General features: G+C 60.2%; 1 protein-coding gene across 1 annotated transcript in view; it reads left to right on the forward strand.

Moving 5' to 3' along the window:
* Window positions 1-1,262: 1,262 nt before the first annotated feature.
* PTSG_07638 (uncharacterized protein) overlaps window positions 1,263-22,665 on the forward strand; it is a 23,792-nt gene continuing 2,389 nt past the window's right edge. Inside the window, exons 1-17 of the mRNA XM_004991378.1 lie at window positions 1,263-1,326; window positions 1,455-1,565; window positions 1,814-1,906; window positions 2,064-2,161; window positions 2,379-2,469; window positions 2,708-2,873; window positions 3,155-6,916; window positions 7,156-7,298; window positions 7,551-8,040; window positions 8,438-11,510; window positions 11,779-13,267; window positions 13,546-13,658; window positions 13,910-14,031; window positions 14,349-16,241; window positions 16,508-16,867; window positions 17,060-17,320; window positions 17,685-22,425. Coding sequence (XP_004991435.1) covers window positions 1,300-1,326; window positions 1,455-1,565; window positions 1,814-1,906; window positions 2,064-2,161; window positions 2,379-2,469; window positions 2,708-2,873; window positions 3,155-6,916; window positions 7,156-7,298; window positions 7,551-8,040; window positions 8,438-11,510; window positions 11,779-13,267; window positions 13,546-13,658; window positions 13,910-14,031; window positions 14,349-16,241; window positions 16,508-16,867; window positions 17,060-17,320; window positions 17,685-22,425 — 17,033 coding nt within the window. The 5' untranslated portion in view covers window positions 1,263-1,299. The remainder of the gene's footprint in view (window positions 1,327-1,454; window positions 1,566-1,813; window positions 1,907-2,063; window positions 2,162-2,378; window positions 2,470-2,707; window positions 2,874-3,154; window positions 6,917-7,155; window positions 7,299-7,550; window positions 8,041-8,437; window positions 11,511-11,778; window positions 13,268-13,545; window positions 13,659-13,909; window positions 14,032-14,348; window positions 16,242-16,507; window positions 16,868-17,059; window positions 17,321-17,684; window positions 22,426-22,665) is intronic.

Below are 22,665 nucleotides of genomic sequence, written 5' to 3' on the forward strand. Positions count from 1 at the left end.
AGAAGAGTAGAGGAGGACTGGAAGACTGGAGGAAAGGAGGAAAGGAAGGGAACGCACAGAAAGTACACAGGAAAGCAGAAAGTACATAGAGGATTGCTACTTTTGTAGTACTTTGCTGCTTGCTGGGCTGTTTCCTTTCTTGTAGCGGCCTTAGTTAGTACCTACGGTTCCATCCAGATCCCCCCGCCTCAACGCTGACGTTCCAGCAGTCACAGAGCGCCACAGAAAACAATGTAGCCTGTCGTCCTTCTCTGTCTGTGATGTCGTGCGCTGTAGCAGCAGAGCTGCAGAGCTGCAGAGCGACCTCGCGTTTGCGTGTTCAGTGCAAACATAGAAACACCCATATACTGAGAAACACAAGATACGCTGAGAACAGTGCCACGAAGCTCGGCGAAGAGCCACTGCTGAATAGGACTTGAGGAAGTGAGGAGCTGAAGCACGCCGCCGTCTTTCTTGCTCCTCTTCCCCAGAGGCCATTCCAAGTTCAGAAGTTCCTGTGCTTGCCTCTCTTCTCGCTTCCTGTCTTCTTTCTCTTCATTTCAAATTGGCGGCGGCAGTGTTCCTGCCTTCTTGCAGAATTTTTTTATTTTTGTGCCAAAACCACACCCGCCCACACCACAACAATCAACGACCACAGAACAGCAGCAAAGTGACAGCAGCAGCGACAGCAGCACCGGTGACAGCTCTCAAGCCTTCGTTGAAGCCGTCCCTCCCAACAGATTAGCAGGGACACCGAGAGAGAGACAACGAGAGGCGAGGAGGTAGGGCAGCGCTTCTTTGCTTCTTAACTTCTTGCTTCGCTTTTGTGGTTTTGGTGTCGTTTGCTCGTGGTTTGTTGGGCTGCAAAACTCACATCAACTGCACAAGAGGCTATCATCTTGTTGTAGCTGCTGAGCCACTCTCCATAACGTGTCATGCACTGTCTTGTAGCGCCGCATCTCACTCTCACCACCTCAACGTGCACTCACGTACAGAACATCCAGCCCCCAGTGCGTTGCTGCGTGGCATGGGTGTCACCCATCCACCCTGGGCTCTCCCAAGAGGTGCGAATCCCAGCATGCCCACAGCTTTGAATGCCTGCAAGCAAGCCACTCATGCAAGCTTTATGAAGGCATGCGGCGCTCTTCGCACGCATGCGCTCATGCACACACACACACACAAATACACACTCTCACACTCTCACACACATGCACACATGCACGCACTCACACTTTCACACATGCACACACACACACACATGAATACACACACACACACAAAGCCTGTGCATTGGCAGTTGCTGTGCTGTGCACGCTGCTGATGTGCTTGCAAGCAAATGGCCAACTGGTAAGAAACGTGAAGCCAGTGTACGTGTGAACGAGGCTGGGCAGTGTGGGCTGCGCGTGTGCGTTTCTGCCCACCTCCACGCTAGCATCGTCTCACACCAAGCCTGTCTTGTTTGCGTCGTGCTCCAGGTATCTTTCAGTAGTCAGGAATACACAGTGCTGGAGAGCAGCGCAACAGCCTTGCTCCCCGTATCATGTGCTGGGCCATGTGCAGGCGTTAACTGCTCTTTCGTCGCCCAGGTACAGCGAACAACTCACATCAACCAGTGCCTGAAGTTGGGGTGCCGTGAGCTCTATCTTGCACGCATCTGCTGCTTGCATGCATTTGCTTGAAACGCTCGAAACGTGCTCTCAATATCTCCATCTTCTCCACACACACACACACACACATACACATACGCACACATACACATACGCACACACACACACACACACTTACACATACGCACACACACACACACACACACTTACACATGCACGCTGCGCAGGGGGAGACGGCATCGTCTGATGGCACGGATTTCACGACCACAAGCGGATTTGTGCTCCTCTCCGCTGCAGAGAGCCAACAACTCCAACTTCAGGTTCGTTGTTCTCTCTTATGGTCATGATTCCACAAACGCATGCCCCTACGCGGAGCCGGGTGTGCGCGCTCACGCAACTGAGAGTTTACTTAATGCTGACCGAACGAACTACACACACACATGCACACACATGCACACACACATACACACATGGTAGTTGGTTGATGATGATGTGCCGGAGCCCCCAGAGACAATTGGCGTGTCCATACACACCTGCAAAAACGCAGCGGGCCAAACCATCGCAACAGACGAAGGGTGCGTGACCCCTTGATTTCGCCACCCCTGCGCTTGTACTTTTGTTCATGCTGCATTTACGGCGTGGCTGGAATCTATGATTCCCAACCTGATGCCCGGCCTCATCCACCTACACACACACACACACACACACACACACACACACACACACACACACACACACACACACACACCTTCACACACACCTTCACACACACCTTCACACACGATCCAACAGGAGCGTCCTTGCCACAACGGTTCGCGTGCTTGACGACGATGTTGACACGGTCGAAGCAGGGTTTACCATTTCCCAATACACTGCAGAAGAGGTGCGTCTTGCTGCGTATTTGCACACATTCCACAGTTCATGCATTCACGCTGTGTATGCAATGTACGCAAATTGATGATACACATGTGCATATCATGCCACGACACACGCACCTTGCTGCCCTGGCCCTTCTGTCATGTTGACTTCTTGGCATGCCACGTTCGTGACCCATTCACATCACATCGTGACGTGCTCGCTCCGCTGCATCGACGGCGTCCTCACACATTTTGTTTGTACAGGGGCAACAAGTTGTGTTGACAATCGAACGCGACCCCTTCACGACCGTGGCTGTGGACACCACGTACTCGGTGCAAGTCATCTCGGACACAGCAACCGCTGGCGTTGACGTCACGCCCGTCACTCGTATGTTTGACTTGCTGTATCGCCTGTCTCTGCCGACGTTCTGTATTTCCCATCTCCCCACTCCCATCTCTACACACACACACACACACACACATATATATATATATGTATTTCCCATCTCCCCACTCCCATCTCTACACACACACACACACACACATATATATATATATATATACATATATACACACACACACTCACTTGCACTTTTACACACACACACACACACACACACACACACACACACACACACACACACACACACACACACAAACACACACACACACACACACGCAACCCCTCCCCCCACCCAAATACGCACGCAGGTGAGGTGACCATCAATGCAACGGCGAGCACGGCGACCGTGGTGCTGAGTGTTGTTGACGACAGCGATCCAGAGATGGAGGAGCAGTTCATTGTGACGCTGCTCGATGCCAGCCCACAGCCGTACGTGGCCATCGACCAGGCACGCGCGAGCGTCCAGGTGACCATCCCCAGCAACGACGACGTCTCTGGCGTGTTCCGCTTTGCAGACGCCTCGCTTGCCCAGGACGCAGAGGAGCCCGAGGGCGCGCAGACACAAACCGACGTCCCGTTCACCGTCACGCGGTCTGCAGGCACGTTGGGTGCCGTGGACGTGTCCTGGCGCATCAAGGAGGCAGCGGCGGCGGCAAGCGATTTCGCCGCAACATCAGGCACCGTCTCCTTCCAGGACGGGCAGACGGCTGCCGCCATTGTCCTCACCATCGTTCCAGATTCAGTCGCAGAGCAGCCGGAAACGTACACGCTTGAGCTGTTCGACGCCACGGCGGGGCGGCTTGCGTCCTCCAAGACCAAAGCCACCCTCACCATCGCACCCAGCGACTACACCAACGGCCTCCTGGTTGTGGACACAAGCAGCCCCTACGTGGCGGAGGAGGTGCCAGATCAAGACACGTTCATCACCATCACTGTGCTGCGCCAGTCAGGGACGCAGGGCGTGGTTGGTGCGCTGCTCACCGTGCTGGGCGGTTCCGCGGACTTTGCCACCGTCAACGCCCCTGTCTTCTTCCAGGACGGGCAGGCCTCCACCACTGTCACGCTGGTGGTGCGTGATGACGACATCCCCGAGCTTGACGAGTCCTTTGAGCTCAAGCTCCAGAGCCCAACCGGTGGCGCCGTCATCGACCGCGTGTTGGACCCCGCGTCCGTCACCATCCTCGCCTCCGATGACCCTTATGGCACCTTCAGCTTTGACCTGGACACAGCAACCCCCATCACCGTGATTGAGGGCCCGCAGCCAGCGCGCCCCACCATCGTCAACCTGCCCATCGCCCGCTCCGGCGGCACGTTTGGCGACATCACCATCACTTACAACGCAACCGGTGCGCACCGCACAGACATTGAGCCTGCAATGGGCTCCGTGCTTGTGCCTGCAGGCACGTGCTGCGTCAACATCACGCTCCAGGTCACCCCAGATACCATGCAGGAGCCCGCAGAGATGATCACCGTCTCACTCACAGGCATCAGCAGCGGCGGCGAAGGCGATGCAAGCTTAGCACCCGCGGGCCAGAGCATCACCCTCATCATCGCCGCAAACGATGACACGGTGTCGTTTGTCGGCGACGTTGCCACCTCAGCGCGCGAGGGCGACGTGCTGACGTTCACGGTCGTCCGGTCCGGGCAGGCGGCTGGACCCGCCTCTGTGGACGTGCATGTCCTTGGTGCTGCACTCACCAACGCCACCACGCTGTCCTTCACGTCCTCAGCGCGTGTGCGCCAGCTGCAGCTCACCATCGAGGACGACACAACGCCAGAGGCCAGCGAGAGCGTCACCATCGCGCTCACCAATCCAACCGGCGACATTGTCGTGCCTTCGCCCAACATCACCATCCGCGTCGCACCGTCTGATGGCGGCGCAGGCGTCGTGGCATTCACCTCCTCCAGCAAGAGCGTGCGAGCACGCGAGCCCACATCAGCCACAACAGACGCGTTTCTCGTTGCCCTCAACGTCTCTCGCACACCGCCAAACCCGCCGCCAGCACAGCCCGTGCTTGCGGACGCCTCCGTGTCCTGGGCGCTCACCGCTGTGGACGGCAGTGTCGATGCCGAGGTGCAGTTTGAGCAGACGAGCGGCTCCTTGCAGTGGGTGGACGGTGAGAGCACGGCTACCATCTGGCTGCGCGTGCGCAACGACATGACGCCGGAACTTGCACAGGCCTTTGTGGTCTCCCTGTCCAACCCAAGCGACGGCGTGGTGCTGGAATCCGACCCAACCGCGGACGTGGTTGTTGGGGCGAGCGACCGCCCCCATGGCCTCTTCCTGCTCAGCAACGCGTCTGTGGGCATGCAGGTCACGGGCGCAAGCATGCGCGTGCTCACCTTCACCGTCGTGCGCACGTTTGGCACTATCGGTGACGTGCGCGTCTCCTTTGACGCCACGTATCGCCTGGAGAACGGCACCGTCCCGCCACAGGACAGCGTCTTTCTCGACACCACCACCTCCCTAGCCACAAGTGGTGGCAACACGAGCAGCACCAACAGCAGCGGGCTGACGACGACGACAGCAGCCCCGATGATGCCGGACCCCAACATGTCAAGCGATGAAGGCGTGGAGGTCCGCAACCACACCGGCAGCGTGACGCTTCTGCATGGGCAGGATGCCATCACCGTGCACGTGCGCATCAATCCAGACGCCCCGCTGTGCGCCACATCCACCATCGAGGTCTCCCTTGAGGCCGTGCAAGTCGTTGGCGACTACGCAGACGCTGCAAGCGCACAGGAGTTACCGCCCGCACTGGGCAACCCTTCGTCGCTCACGTTCACGCTGCCGTTTGAGGCCGTGTTTGGGTTTGTCAGCTTTGCACAGTCATCCCTGGAGGTGGATGTTGTGGAGCCGCAGGGCGGTGTGGCCAACGCCACTTTCCTGCTGGAGCGAACTTCCGGCTCCTACTCCACCATGCACATTGCGTGGCAAATCACCCCCGTCGGCGGAACCGGCAACGCCTCTGACGTCGTGGCCACACAGGGCGTTGCTGTCATGCCTGCAGGCAAGACCTCTGCGTTCCTGCGCGTTGGTGTGGTGGCAGATGCGATTCCCGAGTTTGGCGAGCAGTTTGAGGTGGACCTGGTCGACGTCACGCAGGGTGTTGGCAGCCTGGCCACGCCCACGAGCGCAACCCTGACTGTGCTTGCCAACGACGACCCCAGCGGCGTGTTCCAGTGGGACGCGGCATCACGTGGCCCGCTGCAGGCCGAGGAGGGCTCATCCATCGCGCTCACCATTGAGCGGCTTGGCGGCGCCCTTGACGCCGTTACCGTCACCGTCAGCTTGCAGCCTGCGGAACTCAACGATGTGGACGTGGTCATCACACGGGTTGTGCCCTTCCCACGTGGAGTGCGCAGCCGGCTCGTGGCCCTGCAGGTGCTGCAAGACACCAGGCCTGAGCTGCAGACACAGCTGACAGCGACGCTGCAGGGTGTGAGTGGCGGTGCGCGTCTGGGCGACCACACGCAGGCGACCGTGATTGTGCCAGAGAACGACGACCCGCGTGGCGTGTTTTCGTTTGCACCGGCAAACGACACCTACCAGCTCGGCAACTATACCGTTGCCGTGATGACGGGCTCCGAGCCGCCTGCCGCTGCTGGTGACAGCGCAACAACGCGCGTGTCGTTCCCCATTCAACGCGAGGCCGGTGCATTTGAGGCGGTGGACGTGCCCTTCCGTGTCATGCAGTGCGCATCTGCGCTGGAGCGCGAGTCGTGTGTTGTGACGGGCGTGGGTGAGCCAGCGGACGCAGACGTGTCGCCGACGCTGGGCTCCGTGGCGTTTGAGGAAGACCAGCGCACCGGCATGCTTGTGCTTGACGTTCTTGCTGACGACATTCCCGAGGAGGATGAGTTCTTCCTGATTGAGCTGCTGCCCCCAAGCAACGCCCGTTTGCAGGGCAACCTGACCCGCGCCGTCCTGGTTGTTCTGGCCAATGATGACGCAATTCGCATGCAGAATGAAACGCTGCGTGTCTCTGAAGATGATGGGTTTGTCAACATCACTGTGCTTCGCTCCGGTCTTCTGCGCGACCAAGCCAATCTCCGCTTCTCCATCATTGGTGCGAGTCTGCTTGTGGGGGGGGGGGGGCGCGGAGGGGGGGGGGGCGAGTGAGTGAGTGCGTTGTGAGTGTGTTAATTGTGTGTGTGTGTGTGGGTGTGTGGTGTGTGTGTGTGTGTGTGTGTGTGTGTGTGTGTGTGTGTGTGTGTGTGTGTGAGTGAGTGTGCGAGTTGAATGTGCTTTGGCCGCTATGATCACACCCCGTCTCACTGCAACACGGATTTGACGCATCTCCTGCAGAAGTGGATGCAAGACCCAATGTCGCAAGCGGGTTTGTGGAGCCAGCCAACACCATCCTCACCTTTTCTCCCGACGACGAAATCGCGCGCATCTCCATCCAGCTCGTTGCAGATGACGCCCCTCAGCCAGATCGCGCCTTCGAGGTGCGTGTGTGTGTGTGTGTGTGTGTGTGTGTGTGTGTGTGTGTGTGTGTGTGTTTGTGTGTGTGTGTGTGTGCGTGCGTGCTTGCTGCATGTTTCATATCGGGGTTGTTGCACAGGAGGTAAAATGTTTGACGATTTCGTCTTTCGCATTCTAAATCAATCCACGTGTTTCCACAACCTCATTTCCACATGTCACAAATCCTGCCACGTGTTTTGTTTTCTCTGGTATGTTGCTGATGTTGTTGTGGACAGGTCCAACTTTCGCGGGCGGACGACAGCGGGGATTTCGTGATTGTGCAAGGGCGAACGGTGGTGACGATTGCAGCAAATGACGACGCAGCCGGCGTGTTTACGCTCTTCGACCCCTTCCCAGCAGAGATCCAGGAGAACACGGAGGAAGAGACGCTTTTCGCAGTGCGCCGGTCAGCCGGGCGGTTTGGCAGCGTGCGCGTGCCATGGCAGGTGGTGAACGTGTCCAACTGCCTTGAACAACTCAGGCCAACCGAGGGCTCGGTTGTGTTCAGTGCCAGCCAGTCCTTTGTCTCCTTCTCCGTCAACGCTGTCGATGACGACGTACCCGAGGTGGCACAGAGCTGCGCCGTGACGCTGCTGGAGCCCGAATCGCTCGACACCGACATTGGCGAGGGCCGCATCAGCGGTGAGCCGACCTCCGTCACCATCGCCCCCAACGACGACTATGCCGGCGTCTACGCTTTCCCAGACGACCTCACCAACGTTACAGGTGTGTGTGTGCGTGTGTGTGCGTGTGTGTGTGTGTGTGTGTGCGTGTGCGTGCGTGCGTGTGTGTGTGTGTGTGTGTGTGTGTGCGTGTGTGTGTGTGTGTGTGTGTTGCAGCGCGTGATCTGCAATCTCTCCCTTGCTTTTCAAGCATGCTAGCGTTGGTCACACTTGCAACAACCAAACACAACGCATTCTCACTCGCTGACTCACACACACACATACACCCACACACACACACACACACACACACACACACACACACACACACACACGCACGCACACACGCACGCACACACGCACGCACACACACACACACACACGCACACACACACACACACACACACACACACACACACACACACACACACACATACACTATCATGTCGTTCGATGTGCAGCGCGAGAGGAGCAGGGCATTTTTCGCATTCCCGTGGAGCGCGGAGTGGCGCAGCTCGTGTCCGGCACGGTGTCGTGGTCCATTAATCCAGCCATTGAGGATGTGGCCACCGCCTCAGGCGTGCTTGTGTTCCTTCCACATGTTGTGGAACAGGACATTGTCATTGTGCTTCGCGACGACAACATCACCGAGTATCCAAAACCATTCACCGTCACCATCTCCAACGCATCGCCAGGCCGCCTTGGCAACCGCACCTCCCTCGATGTGCTGCTGCTCTCCTCCGAACAGCCGTGGGGATATTTCGCAATGGCCGATGCAGAGGTGCACGTGCGCGAGGTCGACACGCGCGACGCCGTGTACAGCATCCCCGTTGTTCGCCAGCGTGGCACGGACGGCACAGTGCACGTGTCGTGGGCGGTCACAGCGTGCGTGCGGTGCCTCGACCCCAACGACACCCCCGATGACGACGACAGCGCGTGTGAGGCGTGCTCCGATGCAGAGGAGGCCGGCATCACGCCACAAAGCGGCACGCTCACGTTCGGCCCCGAGGTGGAAATGCGCAACATCACCATCACCGTGCTCTCCGACACGCTACCAGAGCCAACGCAGCAGTTCACCGTCACGCTCACAGACGTATCCGTGCCCAGCTTGTCGGCCATTGAGGCACGAGCATCCACGTCAGCCCTCGTGGTGGAGGAGAATGACGCCCCCTTTGGCCTCTTCTCTGTGGGCTTTGCGTCCGCCAACGCCACCGGCATCAGCAGCTCCACGCGCGTGCAGGAGACACGCGGGGCCACGGTGTCAGCCGTCATCACACGCGATGCTGGTGTCTACGACACCGTGTGGGTCGACTGGCGCATCACTGCGGTGAGCCCGCTGTTCACGGTGGCCGGTGACAGCAGTGACGTGTACAACACGACAGGCCGCGTTGTGTTTGCGCCCGGGGAGCGGTCGCAGCAGCTCGACATTCTCATTCGCGACGATGACATCCCCGAGCTGGATGAGGTGTTCGCAATCACCCTCGTTGACGCCAGCCGCGGTGCTGTGCTCGACCCCACCGCCAGCACAGCTCACGTGACCATCGCAGAGAACGACGACCCTTACGGCGTGGTTGCCGTCGCCCCAGAGAGCCAAGTGCTCGTGGTGTCAGAGTCAGACGGCAGCGTCCGCGTCCCGCTCGTTCGCACGCGGGGTTTGTTTGGCAACGTCACCGCATCGTGGGAGGTGCCAAACCCGAGCACGGTGCAGTCGGACATTGCCCCGCTCAGCGGCACCGTGTCGTTTCGTGAGGGCGCCGACAGCGCAGTGGTTCCCATCACCGTGTTTGCCGATGCCCTGCCGGAAGTGGCCGAGTCCTTTGTGGTGCAGGTCACCGCAGCCAGCGACGGCGCCGTGCTTGCGCCTCAGCCCACCCAGCTGCAGGCGCTTGTGGTCATTCGTGCCAGCAACGATCCCCACGGCACATTTGTCTTTGGTGCGCTGTCGTACACGTTTCCTGAGCCGGGCGTTGACACGAGCGAGGAGGGTGGCGAGGGCAGTGCCTTGTCGCACCCACGCCACGCCACCGTGTACGTGCGGCGCCTTGGCGGCCTCATCGGCACCGTGGCCGTCTCTGTGCGCACGTTTGTGCTGAGCACGGGCAGCCAGTTTGCAAGCACGCTTGACTTTGAGGCCTTCAGCAACAAGACCCTCATTTTCGCGGCTGGCGAGGAGCAGCGGCCACTCAACATCACCCTCACGCCAGATGACCTGCCAGAGTTGAGCGAGCGGTTTGCGGTGCAGCTGACAGGGGCACGGCTGTTGTCCAGCGACGCCGGCCCTTACAGCGCCACGTCGCCGCGGCTTGGCGAAGTGCAACAAACCACCATCAGCATTGCCGAGAACGATGATGCGCGCGGCGTGTTTGCCATTGGAGGCGTGGACATGGAGACAGGCGTGCTGGCGTCGTTGCAAGAGGGCTCGTTGTTCACCGTCGTGGTGCAGCGAAACAGGGGCACGTTTGGTGCGGTCGACGTCTCGTTGGCGCTGTCCCCCATGGGCTGCACCGTGCTGTCGTGTGCGGTGGCTGGCGAGGACTTTGCGGAGGTGGTCGGCGCGAGCGACAGCGGCGTGCGTGTCAACATCACGGGTGGGACCATGGCCGTGGACATGGCGTTTGCGGAGGGCGATACCCAGAAGCGCCTCGTCCTGCGCATTGCAGATGACACCGTTCCTGAGATTGACGAGCTGGTGCGCGTGCAGATACAGTCTGTTTCGCGCGGCCGCATCTTCGCTGCTGCCCGCACCGCCGAACTCGTGTTGGAAGAGAACGACGATGCGCGGGGCGTGTTTGCGTTTGCAAACACCACGACGGTGGCCGTTACTGAGCCCGAGGATGCGCCACTCGTGGTGTCGTGGACGGTGGAGCGACTGGCAGGCACCTTTGGCGATGTCTCCGTGCAGTGGATGGTGAGTGGACCAGATGGGTTTGCGGACAGCATTAATGCAACGACCGGCGAACTGGTGTTTGTGCCAGGACAGATAAGCGCGCAGCTTGTGCTCTCCGTGTTGCCGGACACGGTTCCGGAGGTGACGCAGGACCTGACGGTCACCCTGCTCCCGGAAAGCGTTCAGGGCGGGGCGCGGGTGATGGCAGTGAGCGGGGAGCGCCAGCTGATGATTCTCGCCAACGACGACCCCTTTGGCGTGTTCTCGCTGCCCGTCAGTGTGTGGGTGAGCGAGGAGCCAACAGCAGAGATGGCAACAAAGGCGGTGCCCGTGACGATGTCTCGTTCCGGCGGTGCGTATGGCAAGGTGCGGGTCACGTACACGGTGCGCGCAACCACGCCGTCCTTGCTTGCTCAAGCGCAGCTCGCCTTTCCCTTCAACCACGTCCCGCGCATTGTTGCGTCGGAGCTGTTTGAGACTGCGCAGTCTGGCGCCAACTTTGACATCATGCAGACGCTTTCCGGCATCGAGACTGCCCTGGCGTGTCAGGCGGCGTGTCTTGCCGTGGACGCGTGTGCCAGTGTCAGTTTCAGCAGCACCACCGCTGAATGCCTTCTCAGCGCCACACGTGTCGACAGTCCCATCTTGTGAGTGCAATGTGCACATGTGTGGCTGTGTGTGTTGTGTGTGCTGTGTGTGTTGTGTGTGTGTGTCTGCCTGTCGTAAGTGTGTTGTTGTATGTAAGTGTGGATGGATTTGTGCGTGCACCTGCGTGCGTGCCCTGAGTCGTGTGTGAACATGCACCTGTTCTGTGCACGTGTGTGATAGCTTGATTGCACCAGGCACACAACTCACGGTCCCATCACCACGCCCTGCTCACAAACAAATGAAATGCACTTGCTTGCTTGCGTGCAGGTTTCCGCGTTACGAATACTATGAACGACGCGCAAACGCGAGCATTGCAGATCGCTATCTCGCCACCGCTGGTGCCGACTTTGTAGCCGCGTACCGGCACAACGTGACTCTGGAGGAAGGCCAGACCGAGGCCGTAATCAACGTGACGGTGCTTGCGGATGACGTGCCGGAGATGTGGGAGCATTTCCAAGTTGCCATCGATGACGTGGAGCTGCTTGGCCCGTACCCGCCGCCAACCCACATCGCGTCACCGCGCGTCACGGAGCAGACACAGGAGCTGGGCTCGCACGTGGTTGTGGCCGCCAACGACGACCCGTTTGGCAGGTTTGTCATCTCTCCCACGCTGTCGACCTCAGCTGTGCTTGAGGAGGACAACGCCACCATCTCGCTCGTGATTGCGCGGCAAGGGGGCGCGTTTGAAGACGTCATCGTGGACTGGACCACGGCGCTCACAGCGGCAACAGCCGGTGATCTTACGCCGACCGAGGGTCAGGTGGCGTTTGCGGAGGGTGAGCGACTTAACGCTGTCACCGTGCGTGTGCTAAACGACGACGAGCCGGAACTGGATGAGACAGTGCCGTTCTCGCTCACTGCGGCCACAAACACGGCTGCTTTCTCCTCTGCACCCTTTGACGTTGTCATCCTCGGCAACGACGACGCCAGCGGTCGGTTTGGCATCTCCTCCGGCTACACCAGCGTGTCTGGTGAGGAGGGAACCACCGTGACCGTGCTCATCGTGCGCACCTTCATGTTCCAGGGCCCCGTGCGGGTGGGCTGGTCTGTGGAGGGCGTTTCGGAATCTGCGGTGGCGGCTATGGACGTTGCGCCCGTGTCTGGCGATGTCAGTTTCCTGGACGGCCAGACGACAGGACAGGTCCAGATCACCATCGTCGACGACGCCGTTCCAGAATTGGCAGAACAGTTCCGCGTGCGTCTGGACAACGTGTCCGTTCCCTCTGCCTCGCTGCGGCAAAACGTGCTTGAGTCCACGCTCACCATCCCCGCCAACGACGACGCGTATGGTGTGGTGGGATGGGCCGAGGCATCCCAGGCCGTGCTGGTGAACGAGAACACAGGCGAGTTTTCGTTGAGCATCTCACGCACGGGCGGCCTCTTTGTCGCGCTGTCTGTTCGTGTGCGCACACGCGCCACCAACACGACCACGCCCACCAGCTCCCCTGCCACTGCGGACGACGACTACCTGTCCATCGACACCACCGTTGTGATTGGCGCTGGCGAGAGCGCTGTCACTGTTCCCATTCGCGTCTACGACGATGCCACGCCCGAACTGAGCGAGACGTTTGAGGTGCAGCTTGTGTCTGTTGAGCCAACCAGTGTTGAGACGCCGCCGCTGCCCAACACGCCTCGCGTGTCCATGGCTGCGGACATTGCTGTCATCACCATCAACGCAAACGACGATGCAGCTGGCGTGTTTAGTTTCACATCCAGCAAGCTCTCCGTGGAAGAAGGCAAACCCGCCAACGTCACGGTGAGTGAGGGAGTTTGTGAGTGAGTGTGAGTGAGTGAGTGTGAGTGAGTGAGTGAGTGTGAGTGGGTGAGTGAGTGAGTTTGTGTGTGTGTGTGTGTGTGTGTGTGTGTGTGTGTGTGTGTGTGTGTGTGTGTGTGTGTGTGTGTGTGTGAGTAAGTGAATGTGTGTGTGTGTGTGAGTGCGTGTCAGTTTTGGTTAGGCATTGTGATATTGTGCTTGTCTCATCTCCTTCCTTCAATCCTCTCCCCTCCCCCTCCCCAACACACACACTCTCTTAGATTGTGAGGACTGGTGGCACGCTGGGCGAGACAAGCATGTCGCTGTTGTTCCAGGATGGATTTGGTGCGCAGGGCGCTCGCCGTGGGGAAGATTACGTCATCCTCACCAGCAGGTGTGTCTTGTGATGTGCTGTGCTACATGATGTGGTGTCGTGTCGTGTGAGGGTGGCGTGCGATGTGCTGGATTTTGTTTTCAAGAGGAGCTTTCATGTGGTTGATGATATTGACTGCAGCGAATTTTCCATGACGCGCGTGTGTGCGCGTGTGACTGCAATGTTGGATGCAAATATGGGTGTTACAACATTACTCACGCCCTTTTCAACTCCCATGTTCTCCCTCCTTGGTCTTGTTGCAATGGTAACAGGGTGACATTTATGGATGGCCAGACCGAGGCGGTTGTGCCGTTCCGCATCGTTGATGACACACGACCAGAGCTTGCAGAGACCTTCTTCATCCAGCTCACTGGCTTGACGGGCGGCCGCTATGGTATGCAATAAGTGTGGATGGGTGAATGAGCTACTGGGTTTGGTTGTCATCATCGCTTCATTTCTGGGGTCGTTTCATGGGCCCCTGTTTCGTTGTTGTTCCCGTTCGTTGTTCACGTTCATCGTTTGTTGTTCGCTATTCCTGTTCGCTGTTTTCGTTCAACGTCTGCACTGCTCCGCAACTCAGCGTGCAATGTTGGAGGAGCCTGCTCATTCCATGCCCACCCCACCCCTTCCATCTGACTTCTCACATCTCGTCTCATTTTGTGCGTTGCTGCTGCTTGCCCCCCTCCCCCCTTTCCAAAACCACAACACCAGGGCTGCCAAATGCGGTGACGGTGACCATTGCTGCGAGCGATGACGCAAGTGGCGTGCTGCGTATTGGATCCGCCACGTCCGTGACCGTGAATGAGGGAGACACGACACCCCGCAACACCACCGTCGACCTGTTGCGAGGGCCCGGCGTGTTTGGTGTCGTCGACGTGAGCGTGAGCATCCAGCAGCGGCTGGCCGACGGCTCCCTCGTGCCTGTGCAGGACGATCTGGTGTGGCCCGACGCAGTCTCGTTCACTACAGGCAGCGGCATTGCCTCGTTTGTCGTGGACATTGTCCCAGATACAACGCCGGAGCTGACCGAGGAGTTTATCGTTCGCGTCACCACAGATGACGCGCGTCTCGGCTCGCCACTGCAGGCCACAATCATCGTGCCGGAGAATGACGACGCACACGGGCGCTTCTCTCTCTCGTCAGCGTCGCCGCTGACAATTGACGAGGACAACGGGCCGCGCACGGTGCGTGTGGATGTTGTGCGTGAGGGAGGCACCTTTGGTCAGCAGACAGTGACTTGGCAGCTGTCGTCGGACACAGCAACGCTGACCAAGCAGGATGGTGTTGAAGCGAGCAGTGTGCCGACGCTGGTTGTTGCAGACACGCTGGCTGTGGCGGGAAGCAGGGCGCAAGTGCTGCTTGCACCGCCTGTGGACAACAAGGCTGTTTCCACAAGTCCAGTGGCTCCCAGCGGCGAGGGCGCTGATCTCACGCTGCTCGTAGCGTCAAGGAAGAACACGGACGATGGCAGTGGTGATGGCGATGAGACGCACACCTTCATGGCACTGCGAGGCCTCGGCACGCCTCTCGTCGTGGCGGAGGTCGATATGGCTTTAGTCACGGCCATTGGCGCTGGCTGGGTGCGTACGCAAGACGGCAGCCCCGATGTTGTCGTTGCATGCATGGCATCCAGCATCGAGCACACGCGAGTGCACGTGTACACACCACTTGCTGAGTCCTCCACCTTTGTCGCTGTGGCCACCATTCCCTCGTACGACACCAGCTGCGCCGTGCTGGACAGCGGGCACGTCGTTGCCTGTGACACCACGTCCTGCCGCCTCTTCACCGTGTCCGTGCGTGCCCTCGCTTCCCCGACGGCAACCGTGCGTGTGACGTCCACGCTCACGCTTGGAGCGCGGGCCTCACTGCTGCATGTCGTGCGCAACACGACGTTGGGCAGAGCTGCAGGCGACAGCGACCTCTTGGCTGTGGCAGAGGATGGAGCCGGCAGGCCAACACGCCTGGTGTTTGTGCGCGTGGACGCCGCCGCCAACACCCTGGCGCTTTCTGGCACCGAGGTGTCTGTGAGCCACGGCGTGTCTCGCATTGACGCGACAGGCGGTGATGTGTTGGTGGTCCACGGCACGGCATCACAGCAGGGCGGCCCCGGTAACAGCTCGACGGTTGCCGTGCAAGTCAATGGTGATGGCGTGGAGAGCATTGCTGTGACGCTGCTGCGCCAAGCGGAGGCCACTGCAGCCACTTCTCCCGCTTACTTCTACACGACTGATGGCGGTGTGTGGGACGCAGAAGCGGAAGCGGCTGGCGATGACGCTGTTGTCCGCATTCGTGCAGTGTCCGTTGACGGCAACAGCGACGACAATGATCGCGTGGTGGCGTCTGCCATTGTGCCCGGCCTTGGAGCGGCGCTGGCTGGCGCGGCTGCTGCTGACATTGCGCCTGCTCTGGCGTGGTACACGGGGACATCATCGTTCGTGGTGGCCATCGTTGCACCGGACGGTGCTGTGGCTGAGACGCAGCTGCTGCACTTTGCATTTGCGGATGGCTCGCTGGATGTTGCTCGCTCCGCCGGCGATGTTGTGTTCCTCCCTAGTCAGGCAACGCACGCCCTCTTCTTCACTGCACTGCAAGATGACATCCCAGGTGTGTGTGTGTGTGTGTGTGTTGTGTTTGCTTATGTGTGTGTTTGCTAGTGTGTGAGTGTTTGCTTGTGTGCGCGCGCGTGCGTGTGTGTGAGTGTTTGGATGTACGTGGGGGACATGAGCTGATGCTTTGGCTGTAGTTGTGTCCAAGTGCAGCCCCTCTTCTGCGCCCCTGCGTTTGTTTGCTTGTGCCACCATATCGTGCATCTCTCTCACTGTTGTTCGTTGCTGCTGCCGCTGTGGCCGCCACTGCTTGTTGCTGGACAGAGCTGCTGGAGGAGCTGACACTGGACATTGGAGGAGATGTCGTGTTTGGGTCACAAACGTCCGTGTCTGTAACCATTGCAGCCTCCGACACGCCACGTGGAGAGCTTGCGTTTGCCAGTGCGTCCTTGAACAGCGTTGTGTCCGAGGCAGCCGAACCGCAGCAGCAGCTCTTGACCGTTGTCCGAGAGTTTGGTGCCATTGGCGCAGTCTCTGTGGCCTGGCGTGTCCTTCGCTTGCACGACAATGGAACGACGGCACAGGCTGCAGGGGACATGCAGCCTCTCAGCGGCACTCTGACTTTTGCAGATGGTGTTGATGAGCAGACGTTCGCCGTCAGTGTCCTCCCAGATACTGCACCAGGTGTGCACGTACGCGCTTTGGTGTCCTGAGATTGGCTGTTTGGTGTGCTGACGTTGCGTGTTGTGGTGCTGACGTTTGCCATTGACGTCAATGATGACGTTTGAAACGGCCTCAGTTTTGATTTCATGAACCCCCTCTTTGTTCTCACGTCACATCACATCACGTCACATCACACATCACACCACTCAACAGAGCCGACGGAGTGGTTTGTGGTTGAGCTGTACAACGCAACGGGTGGCGCCAGCCTGCACACGACCCGGCACCAGGCGTCCATCACCGTCCCGGCCAATGACGGCATCCACGGCGTGTTCACGCTGCAAGTGAACGGCAACGGCGCAGATGATATCACGGTTGAGGAAGGTGCCCAGGACGTGATTGTGCAGATCCAGCGAACGGTTGGCTCTCTCGGTCGCGTGCAAGTAGACCTGCTCTTCCTCTCAGCAGCATCTGGCGGTACGTGGGGGACCAAGCAGAACGTTGCGAGGCTTGTGGTGAACATGTCTTGCTTCCTCCTGCCGTACTGTGTTTATTATTACACTGCGCCCGGCATCACTTGCACAACACACACATACACACATACACACATACACGCACACATACACACATTCACAACACACACATACACACAAACACACATATGCACACATACGCACTCATACACAACACACATACACACACACATTCACAACACACATACACAACTCATACATACGCACACATACACACACATACACCCCAACACACAAACACGCGACACATACGCACGCACGTACCCACACATACGATTTCGTCTGCGCCTTGTATCCTCGCATCACAGCCTCTGCGGTGTTTGGTGAAGATGTCGTGAACGACACGGCAACAAGCGGGCTGGTGTTTGCAGACGGTCAAACAACTGCGCAGGTGCTGCTGCGTATTCCAGACGACGACATCCCTGAGGGAGAAGAGCGGCTGCGATTGCGCCTTGGCTCGCCCGTTCTCGTCCAGGCCCCACCGTTCCCAGACCCTTCATCGCCACGCACGGATGGGCGCGATGTCACGCTCGTCATCCCGGCCAACGACGATGCAAGCGGCATCGTGAGCGTGCGCGCCAACAGCACGGCACTTGTACGCGAAGGCGCGGGTCGCGCGTATGTGGTGGTGGAGCGAACAAAGGGCACGTTTGGTGCGGTTACGGTTTCGTTTGAACTTCGCGGCACGGGCGCCAACCCTGCCGTGCTTGGCGCGGACTTCTCGTCTCCGCTGACACAGCTCGTGCTGGAGGACGGCGTGGCAAGCGCGCTCGTTCCCATCGACATTGTGGACGACACCAGCGCCGAGGAGCCAGAAACGTTCATCCTCACCGTGACAGGTGTGAGTGGCGGTGTGGCCAACAGCCCGCCCTTGCTTGACGCGCAGGCAGCCAGCGTTAAGCTCACCATTGACGCCAACGATGGCGTGAGCGGCCTCTTCTCACTTGCCGACACCACACCAACCAGCATCAACCTGACAGAGGGCGGCGCGTTTGTGCTCGCTGTGCAGCGCACGGGCGGCTTCTACAGCGACGTGGACATTGCCTGGACCATCGTTGGCCCCGCGGCAGGAGAGCAGTTCGCGCCTGGCTTCAGCGGCGTGCTCACCTTCCCCGCTGGCCGCGTCGACCTCGCCACGCAGATGGTGACCATCACCCTGCTCAACGACACGCTGCCGGAACCAGACGAAGTGTACGAGCTCGTGCTGGCGACAACAGCGCCAGGCGCCGCGCTCGCCCCAGAAGCGTCGCCAATTCACGTCCGCGCGCTGGCGTCTGACGCCTCCAACGGCGTATTTGGCTTTGCTGGAGCACTGGCACGTGTTGTTCCGGAGCCCACGTCCGGAGTCACGTCTCTCCCCCTCACAGTTGAGCGAACGGCGGGTACCACGGGCACCGTGCAGCTGCGGTGGGCCGTTGACGATGTGTGTGACGTAGACGCGGCCACTGGCATGCCGATTGCCTCGCCCAACGCGTCGTGCGTCCGCGAGCACCCGCGCTCGGCGGACTTTGGGTTTGGTGATGCAACACCAGCGCTGCGCGGTCGGCTGACGTTCTTGCCTGGCGAGCACACGCACGCCATTCCAGACTTGTTCATCGTCAACGACAATGATGCCGAGGGACGGGAGACGTTCCGTGTCACCTTGACGCTCCTCACGCCCATTGACGGGCGGCTTGCTGCTGATCGCGCTTCCGTTTGGTTCACCATCCCACCCAATGACGACGGCGAGGGCGTGTTCTCCATCGCGCCCGCATCCCGCCAGCTGTCTGTGCAGGAAGGCACAACCATGCCCGTCACCATCACTCGCGCCCTCGGCGATTTTGGTGCTGCTCGTGTGAGCTTCAGGGTTGCCCGCACAACAGCATCGACGGGACCCCTGACGGGCGACCTGAGCGTCAGCCCAGCTGCTGGCGTGGTCACCATCGCGGATGGCGAGTCCTCTGCCACCGTTGACATCACGGCACTGCGCGACGGCGACCCAGAGTTTGACGAGGCATTCACGCTCACGCTCACCAACACGTCGCTCGGGCGCCTGCAGCCCCAAACAGTGGTGGCCACGGTAACCGTACCTGCAAACGACGCCCCGTATGGCACGTTCCGGCTGACGGCTGCGGAGGTGGCGGTGGTGGAACCAGGCTTCACGCGTGCTCTCCAGCTGCAGGTCACCCGCACCAATGGCACCGCGGGCACCGTGGCATGCGGGGTGCGTGTGAGCTTTGAGCTTGGACCCGACTCACGCGCGTCTGCAAGCAAGACGCAGGCACTGGGCGGTCTGTGTGAAACAGAGAACTGCACGCTCCTGTTTGCACCGGGCAGCCAAGTCGAGGCTCTGCAGATTGCACTGCCGACGGATGTGCTCCTGGAGGCCGGCGACCTCTTCCACGTCACCCTGGCCTCTGCAACGCTGCAGGACGGCAGCGATGGCGGCGAGGTGGCGGCGGGCACTGACGTCGTCCCTGTTGTTGCACAGGACCAGCGCACGCGCACGGCGGTGGTGGGCGAGGCGGAGGCCAACAACGTCATCCGCGTGTCTCCTGCCAGCGTTACCGCGCTCGAGGGCGCCCTGGTCACGTTCAATGTCTCCCGCGGCAGCACGCGCGGAATTCTCAGTGCAGACTGGGCCTTTGTGTCTGGCAGCGGCGGGGGCAACCCGACATCCGATCTCTCGCAGGCCAGCGGCCGCCTCGTCACGGCCGACGCTGTGGGCGTGATTGCTGTGCGCGTGACAGACGACACGAGCCCCGAACCCCTTGAAAGCTTCTCCCTGCAGCTGAGCAACATTGCGGTGGAGGGCGACGACCAGGTCGACGTGCGCTCGTCCAGCGCGGTGCTGAGCGTGCCAGAGAACGACGATCCACGGGGCGTGTTTTCCCTCGGCCAACTGAGCGCCACCGTTGCCAGTGAGGGCGAGAGCGTCACGCTGCCGGTTGTGCGCTCGCGTGGGCGTGTGGGCACCGTGCGTGTCGTGTTCTCTGTGAACGACGCGGGTGAGCAGGTCGAGGTTAACGCTGCGGAAAGCCCCGATGGCGGCGGAGCTGGCGGAGCTGGTGTGCGCCTGTACGCGGTTGATTTCCAGCCAAACCAAGGTCAAGCTGAGATCACGTTCACGGTGAGCCAGGACATGGAGGCCGAACTGGCAAGCACGGTGGCGGTGCAACTCGTCTCTGCTGAGCCGCTGGCTGACGATGGCGTGGTTGTGCCGCCCACAGCGGACACGGCGACTGCGCGGGTGTTCTCCGTCTTGCCCAGCGATGACCCGCACGGGGTGTTTAGCATCCGTGAGGCAGGGTCGGACTTGCGCGTGACCGAGGAGAGCGGGGCCGTGTCGCTGACAATTGTGCGCGGCGGCGGCAGCATTGGCACCGTGGACGTGGAGTGGGTCATCCCTGACGCAGGCGCGCAGGGCGTGATTGCCAGTGACCTGGACCTGGCCGGGTTTGCGCCCGATGCCACGCCAGAGCAGGCCGTGGACATCAACGTGCTGAGCGGAACCATCCGTTTTGAGCCGGCAGAGACGGAGCGCGTCATCACCGTGTTCATCCTCAACGATGATCTTCCCGAACCAGATGAGCCGTTCACTGTTGCGCTGCAGGCTGTGACCCTGCGCGATGATGGCAATGGCAGCGGTGGTGCATCAACGACAACAGCATCGCCAGATGCCGCTGTGGCGGCGCCGCGCATCTCAAACACGCGCGGGAGCGTGACGGTGGTGATTTTGGCCAACGACAACCCGAATGGCATGGTGACGTTTTCGCAGCAGCGCATCACGGCGCAGGAGGGCGGCGCACATGTTGCGCGGCTCACGCTGTTGCGGCAGGGGGCACGTTATGGCCCCGCCACGGTACGGTGGGAGGCAAGCGTGGACACGACGTTGGCGAACAACGGCTTCTCGCTGCAGGACGACTTGCGCAATGGCGTGTATGCCGGCAACGTGACGGTGCCTGCGGAGGCATCGAGTGCCGTGCTGGAGATTGGCCTGGCTGCCGATGGCATCCCGGAAGAGGATGAGGCGTTTGTGGTGTTGCTGTCACAGCCGTCGTCTGGCGCGCTGCTGGGTGCGCTGACACAGGCGACGGTGACGGTGGCGGCCAATGACAACCCATCCGGGACAGTCGGCTTCCCTTGCTACGACCAGTATGGGGCGGCCAACGCCGACGGCACGGGCGCGGACGAGGTTGTGCTGTCTGTGCGCAGGCAAGGCGGCACGATTGGCTCGGGGTCCGTCACGGTTGAGACGATGGATGGCACGGCGGACGCATCGCTGTACCAGCGCATCTCGCAGGTGCTCGTGTTCACGGAGGGTCAGCGCGTGGCCAATGTGACGCTGCAAACGTTCCCGCTGCCGTCCGGCACGGGCTCGCGCACGGTGGTGCTGCGGCTGCGTGACCCGCAAGGCATGCTGCTGGACGAGGAGGCGTCCACAAGCACGGTGACCATCTACGCATCGAAGAGCCGCGCGCGCTTGCTTGCTGCACTGCAGACGGCTGCGTGCAACCCCAGTAGCACGGACGAGGAGGTGCTGGCGCAGCTCACGCCAGACACGCCGACGACCGGCAAGAGCAGCACAACGGGCAGTGACGGCAGCGGTGCTGTGGACAACGCCCAGCTGCAGGTGATTGTGGCGGCCCTGCAGGACCTGATCCCCGGCAGCGCGGGTGCGGATGCGGCCACACGCTCGCTGATTGACAGCCTGTTTGCCATCACGCTGACACCGGGCCTGTTTGGCACCGACATTGCCACCTTTGAGCCGCTACCCGAGCTGCTTGAGGCGTATGCGCGGGAGCTGCTGCTGGGGCGTGCGGCAGACGGCCTTTGCCCCGGTATGGCCGAGGTATCCCTGCCGGTGGTGCAGACCTCGCCGGATGTGGCTGCCGACGAGGCCGTGCGCGTGCTTTTGCTGGCGCAGCCAACATACAGCGGCTTCACGCTGAATCTGGGAAGCAACGGGGACGGAAACGCGGGCCCCGTGGAGGTGATGTTCCCGGACCAATTTGAATCGACAGACAGCAACGGTGCCGATAGCAGCAACGGCACGGCAACAGCAGCTGGGTGCGGCAATTCGACGGTCTTGCATGTGCAGGAACCGCACTGGTTTGCACCTCGCGGCACCTACTTTACGTCGTCATTGTCATCATCATCATCATCATCATCATCATCATCATCATCATCATCATCATCATCATCATCATCATCATCATCATCATCATCATCATCATCATCATCATCATCATCATCATCATCATCATCATCATCATCATCATCATCATCATCATCATCATCATCATCATC

The sequence above is a fragment of the Salpingoeca rosetta genome, assembly GCF_000188695.1.
Source record: "Salpingoeca rosetta unplaced genomic scaffold supercont1.20, whole genome shotgun sequence".
Taxonomy (NCBI): Eukaryota; class Choanoflagellata; order Craspedida; family Salpingoecidae; genus Salpingoeca; species Salpingoeca rosetta.